The sequence below is a fragment of the Arachis duranensis genome, chromosome 6, assembly GCF_000817695.3.
Source record: "Arachis duranensis cultivar V14167 chromosome 6, aradu.V14167.gnm2.J7QH, whole genome shotgun sequence".
NCBI lineage: Eukaryota > Viridiplantae > Streptophyta > Magnoliopsida > Fabales > Fabaceae > Arachis > Arachis duranensis.
The window spans coordinates 107897889-107907329 of NC_029777.3; the positions used below are offsets into that span (position 1 = coordinate 107897889).

General features: G+C 31.0%; 1 protein-coding gene across 1 annotated transcript; it reads left to right on the forward strand.

Moving 5' to 3' along the window:
- The first annotated feature begins 5227 nt into the window (after nucleotides 1-5227).
- LOC107495823 (probable xyloglucan glycosyltransferase 12) lies at nucleotides 5228-9441 on the forward strand. The gene is made up of 5 exons (XM_016117021.3): nucleotides 5228-6483; nucleotides 6822-7130; nucleotides 7242-7532; nucleotides 7822-7935; nucleotides 8052-9441. The coding sequence occupies exons 1-5, from the start codon at nucleotides 5659-5661 to the stop codon at nucleotides 8706-8708; spliced, it is 2196 nt and encodes a 731-aa protein (XP_015972507.1). The 5' UTR covers nucleotides 5228-5658; the 3' UTR covers nucleotides 8709-9441.

Consider the following 9441-nt stretch of genomic DNA (forward strand, 5'->3'; position numbering starts at 1 on the left):
CAGGCTGTTTTTTTTTTTTTTTTTGATGGGGAAGGAAGAAATTATACCAGAGCCATTATTCCTTTATTTTTATTTTTTAGTATTTTTAAATTTTTTATAACTCTTGTCAATAATTTTTTAAATGAAAGATTTATTAAATTGACTTAAAAATTAAAATCTTTAAAGCATCGGATATATCGAATCAATAAAGTTTTGAATTAATAAATCCCTTGTCCAAAGAAACTTTAAGGCTAATTTTTTTTGTTTTGGATGTAGAAGTGGTGATATATTTTAACATATAATTTTTTGTGTTTTTTAAAATTATGGAAAGTATATAAATTAGAGGGTCCGATTTCTGTACTTTGAAATTTTTAATTTTTTTAACACAAGTCGGACGGTCTGATTTGCGTACTTTTAGAAATTGGACTGTCCGATTTCTGTACCTCTAATAAATCGGACAGTCTGATTTCTGCTTCTCTAGTTAAATAATTTTATATTTGAAAATAACACTCCAACAATTCACATTTTAAAAAAAATATCACTACCACTCTAATATTAAAAATAAAAAATTCAAACTTTAAGTGATATATCCTCCATCTTTTAAAAATTTTATAGAGCTAGAGGCATTTTTTATTTTATAAAATTATATGCATTTTATCTTATTATGATTTAGACAAATGGGGACGCCTATTGATCTTTCATGATCATTACTTCACTTTCCTCCTCTCAGGGGCGGAGCTAGGTACAAGCAAAGGGGGACAATTACCCCCCCAATTTTAATTTTTTACATGTAAATTATATATAAATTTCAGTTTAGCCTCCCCTTAAAATTTTATTTTAGTTTTATTTTATTGTGTAAATATTTTTTACCCCCCTCCAATATTTTATCTAGCTCCGTCCCCGGCTCCTCTCCCCCAAAACTGAAAAAAAAAATAAATAAAAAATAAAAAACTCTAAAAGTGAATGAGATCATGCATCCTTCGTCAAGGTCTTAACACCAAAACCAATTTTAAATTTAAAAATAATTATCTCAAACAATTGACCAAAGACACTTTTTTGAACTAAGCTTGTCGGCACATTAACCTTACAATTTTTTTTTACCATTATCTGAATAATTAATTGGTAATCTTTTTCTTTTTGGTGAACATGTAATTCATGTGCCAAAGAAAGATAAAAGCTTTTAGCTTTCAAGTGCAAGAAGTAACATATATATAATTTTAATTAAAGAGGAAAAAAAAACATGTAGCAAAAAAATGTTAAAAAGAATTCCACTTGTATGGGGGTTGTTGTGGGTGTTTATTGAAAATTAATGGAAGTTGGTGATAAAAAGAAAATAAGAGAAGCATTGGAAAAGTTTGTGCTTGTTACCTAAAGATTTTGTCCATTTTTATAATTTTTCATCTTAAGTGCAATACTGTGTGGTTGTTATGAACTTATGATTGAAGGATCTTTCTATATTAAAATTAACAAGACTTGGATATGAGAAAATCTATAAGGTCTTTAAAAAATTTATTTAAAAATTATTTGATCTATTGCAAAAAAAAAAAATTGATTTCTTCACTCTAAATACAAATATTATTTCTTAGACAATAATTTGTATAAGATTATTGGTTCAAATATTATTGTCGATAATATGCCAAAAAATTAAATGCTTAAAAAATCTAATTACATTTTTAGATAAGTTAAATACTTGAAATAAATATTTTTAAAATTTATATATAATAGATAAATTCAATTTTAACATAAAACTTTTCACATTATCTAATTTATAGTAGACGGTAGCTAATGTATATGTTTCAGTTAGAAATATTTTTAATATCATTAGATATTAAATAATTCAAATATTTTTTTTTGTTATTTATAAAAAATAAAAAGAATTTAGATTTTATGTATTAACAATGTAAAATTATATAACACTGTCATTTCATTATATAGTTAAAGAATAAAATATTATTTTTATCCTTAAAATTTAGGTCAAATCTCAAAATTGTCTCTAATATTTTTAATTTCTTATTTAAATTTCTAATATTTAAAAATTATTATAATGTTATCCTATCCTCTATTTTGTTAACAACTAGCTAGTAATGAAGATGCACAGATAAATGTTATAATTTTGGGACAAACTTATCTCATCATCATATCACTGTTAATTAAAAAAAAATTACATAAATGACAGAAAAATAATACTAGTAATACAAATTCCTAGTATTTTTATTAAAGAATTATTAACATAATTGATGATAGAATAATGTTAAAGAACAATTTTAAAATTTTACCTAAATGATAAAAATAAAAAAATATTTTACTCTATAATTAAGCCTTATTATCAACTATATTTTTTTAGAAATTGATGTTAACTAAGCATTATTTTAGAAAATATTTTGGGTACGCAAATACGAAAATATGACACACAAAAAGACCCAAAATCTAACAACTTCAATGAAGATTCCATGACTGTAATCTCACTCTTTAAATAGTCATATAAATTGATAAATATAAAAGCTTATCAAATTAATAGAGTATTAAGTATAATCTTGATAGAGTTTATTTGTTTCAACATCTTGCACTTAAATTGGGAACTTAATTGTCTTTTTATTGTTTAAATGAGTACGTTATTAACAATGTAAATTTTACTTTTTACTAATATAAAAAATTACTCTTAATAATACAAATAGTACGTACAAATGACAAAATATATAAACTAAAAATCTTTTATTTAATCTTTTATCCCAAAGTATATTTTATTTAATTGAAAATATATGTAAAAAACTTACTTAATCTTATGTTTTTATTGTATTAGATGAATTTAATTTTTGTATATTGTTCATGCAAATAATCAATTATATATAACACATAAATTTAACTTAATAATTGTGCAAAAAATAGTTTAACTAGGGATTTATTTTTTTCTGGTCGATATAAGTTAATTGTTTTTAAAAAAATTATCTTAGATTTTAGATTTTAACTCTAAAATTTAAATTCTCTAAACAATAAAAAATAAAAAATATTTTTATATACTTATTAGTAAAAAAAAAATAACTCCTCTTTTGATTGTTTATGATTTGGTGTGGAAATTTAACTTTTTTTTTTTTATATATCAAAATCGGTTCCAAGTTTGATTTATATTTAAAATTATATTTTTTTACTTTTCAAACCAAAATACTCTTAACTTTAAGGCTATGTTTGTTTCTGCAGAGACATAGATAATACATGTATAAAAGATGTGTTTGGATAGAGAAATATAGACACAAGACACAATGTTTTTGAAACATTTTTTTTGTGTCTATTTCTAAACGAAAGACACAGATGGACACGGGAATAAGAAGGTAGATACGAGATTTTTAATAAAATTTTTTTCTTTTTTTGTCCATAGTTATTTTTCATTATTTTCCTGTTTTCCCTTTTTATTATCTTGTGAAAAATCCTATCTATTTTATTAGATATGTCTATTTTAGTAATTTTACATTATATTTTAGTCTTGTTTATATTTATCTAAATATAATACTAAATATTATATTAGTGTCTTGTTTATTGTATCCAAACACAATATATAAAAAATATTTTTTAGTGTTTCTGTCTCCATGTTTCTGTCTCATTATCATATTCTGTCATGTCTACAAAAACAAATACAGCTTAAATTCACTTGCATTTTTTTCTTTGCTCTCAAACACCACATCTACAACATCATATATCTTTTGCCATATCTCCTTTACTACCATTTTCTCTTCACCATCACATCTTTAGTGTTGTCGTTGAGAGAAAATAAAGGAGAGAGAGAGAATTTTCAGATAAGGATGAGAAAGAGAGAGAAACAGAATTAGAGTTAGAGATGAGGAGTGAAGAAAAATAAGAGAAAATAGGAAGATAGAAGAAGAAGATAATAAGATTGAAAAAATGTCAGGTTTTGGTTATTTTTAAAAGGTGACCTGTTAGGTTGGCATGGACCTATAAAAATATATAGAATTATTATACAAATAAAAATGCAATAGTAAGGGGTTTGAATTTGGATTTTGTATAACATTTAAATATCTTTATTCATTAAGTTATTTGTCTCTTTAATTATATATGTGCATTACTTATTTAAATTGTATGTTTACATTATTTATTTATTAAAAAAGTTTAAGCCTATTGACACGTTTTGTGCGAGGCTAAATTTGACAACAAATCAGGCTTAGTATTCATTAAAAAGTCTACCAGGTTATAGATCAAGTTTAGGCCAATATATTTTATTGTAGACTTGACATGTTAAATGTGAAGTATGACTTGACCTGACTTATTTATACTCCTAAAAATGAATGAATAGGACAAAGAAAGAAAAAGAAAAAGACAACAACAGTTTTCTGTCGAGCTGAGGTGTAATTCTGGTAAACAAAGGAGAGCAGAGCACAAAAATGACGGAATAGAGCAGAAGCAACAATGCTACAACTCCAGTGGACCTCCTTCGATGAGCTATGGCGAGTTTCGACGACAATCGTGGTGGGACAGAGGCGGACACCTCTTCTTCTCCTTCTCTCGAGTTTTTTCTCTCTTGGTCTCGCATCATCCCCCTCCCTTTCTCATTCATTTAGTCTTTCTCTGGCTCAACAATATTTTTCTATCGTCACCTTTTTCTTATTCTTTTTTCTCATTTCTCTTTCTGACGAGCTCACTCATCTTCTCTCTGCATTATGTCTCCGTTTTTTTCCGTTTGCATTCTTTCTCTCTTTACTCTCTTTTTCGCTACTGATGCCCTCTTTTTTTTTTATTTTTCTTTGTTCTTCACCTTTTTCGCTGTTCTTTTCTTATTTTCTTGTTCTCTCTCCCTCTCTATTTATGTGTTTTAGAAAAAAAAGAGATGAAGATTGATTTGAGTTAAGAATATTTTTGTTCATGATATTATTAGAGATAATTTTAATTTCGATCTTAAACCATAAGGATTAAAAGAGGAGTTGTCCCTTAAAAAAAAACTCTTTATACTATATACATAGCTTTTTATATAAAATTTATTTGGGTGCTATTAAGTGATTAGAAAAAGATTTTTTTAATAATAAAATATTAAATATAAAATTATTTTTTTAAAAAAATATTAAAAAAAAGAAAAACTCATCCAAACCCCCCAATAAACTTTGAATAGAAAAAAAATTAAGAAAAGAAATGTGTTAATAATGGTTACAGGGTTGCAGCAAAATTTAGAAGAGTGAGGTAATGAAATTGTTACTGTCTTTTCTTACGTCACTTGCTAATTTTGCTTCTTCTTCTTCTTCCTTTCTTCCGTTGTTGCAAGCTGTAATTTGGATGCAACCTCTTTTGGTTCTCATCCAAACACATTCTTCATTCAAACAAAAACCCTCTCTCACTCTCTCTCTCTCAAACTGAGTCTCACTTTCACTCTCTCTTAAATAAGCTTTTGCTCCCAATGTCACCATGTCTTCGAGACGCTTTGCTCTCCTTCCTCCTCTCCACGCGTCTCTCTCTCTCTGACACTATCACATTAAATTCCTAAACCCTCCATTTTCCTTCTTCTTCTTCTTTCTTCTTCCTCATTCTTCTTCTGGGGCTAACAGCAACTACTACTACTACTAGAACTGTAGAACCCCAAAAGAGAAAAACACATTTTTTCACTATTTTCTTACTTGTTTTGGGTTTTTTGGTTGGTTTGGTTCTTTTTCTGAGGTGGGTTTTTGAGATCATTGAAGAAAAATGGCACCTTTATTCAACATGTTTGGGAAGAACAAAGAGAGCCATAGAGGTACCCCTGTGGTGGTGAAGATGGAGAATCCAAACTGGTCCATGGTTGAACTTGAAGCTCCTTCTGAAGAAGACTTCATTGTTACAACAACAGCAACAACAACATCACACAACACTTCATCAAGAGACAAAGCAAGAGGGAAAAACGCAAAGCAACTAACTTGGGTTCTTCTCCTTAAAGCTCACAGAGCCGCAGGTTGTTTGGCTTCTTTGCCTCCTGCATTGTTGTCCCTTGCTTCTGCTGTTAAACGACGTGTCGTTTCTGGAAGAACTGATGCTGAAAACGACAGTGATGTTAATGGTGTTGGTGTCGGTGTTGGGAGGGAGAAGGAAAATCATAGGGTTAAGGCAAGGTTCTATTATTGTATCAAGTTGTTTCTTTATTTATCTGTGATCTTACTTTGTTTTGAGGTTGCTGCTCACTACTTCAAAGGTTGGAACTTTGTTCACTTTGGTGCACCCCATCTTCATTTGGAGCAATTTTGGTCACATTTTGGGGTTAAGGGCTTGTTTGGTTGGGTTTATTCGCGGTGGGTCTTGATCCGTGTGGAGTACCTTGCTCCACCATTGCAGTTCCTTGCCAATGTCTGCATTGTGTTGTTCCTTATTCAGAGCTTGGATAGGCTTGTGCTTTGCTTGGGTTGTTTTTGGATCCGGTATAAGAAGATCAAGAATGTTGCTGCTGAAGATTATGGTGATTTAGATCTTGAATCTGGGGAGAAGAAAGGGTTCTTTCCTATGGTGTTAGTCCAGATCCCCATGTGCAATGAGAGAGAGGTAAGATAAAGATACAATGATGATTTGATTGATTTCTCTGTTTGGATTAGTCTATTTGTGGGTTCAACTTGCTTTGAAAAATTAGCCAATTTGTGTTCCTACGATGGAATTTCAAGTTTTAGTTGTAAGTTTGGATTAATTGAATGGTATATATTTGTAAAGCCTTAAAGCTTTGGATCAAGAAATGATGTTTGACTTGTTTTGTCATTTATTGCTTAACTTGTTAATTTGGATTTCTTCCAATTTGGACTCCACCTAGCTACTTGAAACCAACATAATCTACCTCCAAACTTAATAATGTGGTTTGTTGATCCAATCAAGTTGATTGTGTTCTTCAGGTTTATCAGCAATCGATTGGTGCTGTTTGCAATTTGGATTGGCCTAAGTCCAAGTTGCTAATTCAAGTTCTAGACGATTCAGATGATCCAATAACTCAGTCTTTGATCAGTGATGAGGTGAAGAAATGGCAACAAGAGGGTGCCAACATTGTGTATCGGCATAGGGTGATCAGAGAGGGTTACAAGGCAGGTAACTTGAAATCTGCCATGAGTTGTAGCTATGTGAAAGACTACGAGTTTGTCGCAATTTTCGATGCTGATTTTCAGCCTACTGCTGATTTCCTTAAAAGAACAGTTCCTCATTTTAAGGTGATTCATTAATTCATTAAATTCAATGCCCTTACTAGAAATTTAGCATCTATTGTTGGATGGATGTTTCTGCTATAGTCAACTGAATTTATTTGGTTTGATACTATGCAGGATAACGACGAATTGGGATTAGTTCAAACGAGATGGTCTTTTGTGAACAAGGATGAGAACCTTTTAACACGGTTACAGAACATAAATTTGGCTTTCCATTTCGAGGTTGAGCAGCAAGTAAATGGGATCTTCCTTAATTTCTTTGGGTTCAATGGCACCGCCGGAGTGTGGAGAATTAAGGCCTTGGAGGATGCCGGTGGTTGGTTGGAGAGGACCACTGTTGAGGACATGGACATTGCCGTTCGAGCACATCTTCATGGCTGGAAATTCATCTTCCTCAATGATGTTGAGGTTTGCCCCACTACTCTAATTTTCTACCAAACTATTAAATTATTAGATTAAACTAGGTATTTAATCCCTCTAAGACATGCTTAGTCCTCCTTAAATAGTTAAATATATACATCGACATTGCTTTAGTCTCTAAAAGTTACATGTGACATCAATAAACCAATGTCATGAATCTTTCAGGGATCAAATTGATCTTGCATGTATCGTTGAGGGACGACGGCTAGCTTAGCCTAAATTTTGTTATCCAAAGTGATCTTCTATCATACTAATTGTAACTTGTTACTATTTCCAGTGTCAATGTGAGCTACCAGAATCTTATGAAGCTTATAGGAAACAGCAACATAGATGGCATTCCGGACCAATGCAATTGTTTCGCCTTTGTTTGCCCGCCATCATACGCTCGAAGGTAAGCATTGTACTATGCATATCTCAGTTCAGTGCCTTGTTTATATGGCAATAATCAAGACCTCAACATCTATTGCTAGTGCTTATACAATGTCATTACCAATTATGTTCTTGCAGATAAGCTTATCAAAGAAATTCAACATCATATTTCTGTTCTTTCTTCTTAGAAAATTGATACTACCTTTCTATTCATTCACACTATTCTGCATAATTCTGCCAATGACAATGTTTGTCCCGGAAGCCGAGCTCCCTGCTTGGGTTGTTTGCTACATTCCGGCCACAATGTCATTCCTTAACATCCTTCCCGCCCCGAAATCTTTCCCGTTTATAGTCCCTTACCTTCTCTTTGAGAACACAATGTCAGTCACCAAATTCAACGCCATGATCTCCGGCCTATTCCAGCTCGGTAGTGCGTACGAGTGGGTTGTAACCAAGAAATCCGGCCGATCCTCTGAAGGCGACCTAGTTTCCATGGTCGAGAAACCACCAAAGCATCATCAAAGAGTGGCCTCGGCACCTGTTCTCGCCGAAAATAACGAAGAGATCCAAAGGCAAGAGAAGAAGAAAATTGCATCATCATCCTCATCATCATCAAAGAAGAATAAGAAGCATAATAGAATATATATGAAGGAACTTGCTTTGGCCTTTTTGCTTCTAACAGCCTCAGCAAGGTCTCTTCTTTCAGCACAAGGAATCCATTTCTACTTCTTGCTTTTCCAAGGGATTTCATTCCTTTTGGTTGGTCTAGACTTGATTGGTGAACAAGTTGATTGAGATTGAATCTTATAATAAAACAGCATAGGAAATTTTTAATTTTTTTTAATATGTAAAAAGATACATGCATGGAGAAAACTATATACACTTGAAAAAGAAAAGTGTGGACAAAAGGCATGCCCTTAAGAATCACTTGAAGACAAATTATTGGTCACACACTTGCAAGGTTCCAAGATTCCAAATTAAGCCCTATAAGAAGCTTCAAAGTGTGTTATTAAGAACACATAAAAAGAAGGGTTTGATTTGGAATAAAGGGTAAGTAGAATGGAAGCCTAGTAATTAGTTAATGCCTCCTTCAATGTGCAAGTTTTTTACCCTTTTTTTTATTTTTACCTTTACCACTTTGTAATTTTATGGTGTTTATTCTTTTCTTGTTGGATCAATTCTTTTGTAAGAAAAATTTGTGGTTTAAGATTAGAATCTCAATTGAGTTGGCACTGAAAAAGTCAAGATTATCCTCCTTATCTTTGTGGCATGAAGAGAATAGTGCAAAGTCATTACTTGAATTCATTTTTGTCTACATTCATCATAGGAAAGTGGGATCTGAATAATTGATTGTCTTTTCTTATTTTTTTTTCTTTTTAATTGATTTATTTTTAACATAATGATGACCAAAAGTATCACGAATATGTAGTGATGGTTGTAAAGAAGTTGGTGTGGTCCTGTACACTTGGTTTTTAAATTTTTCATTCATGGCTTGATGCTAACATAAAATAAAGTCACTGATGGAAAA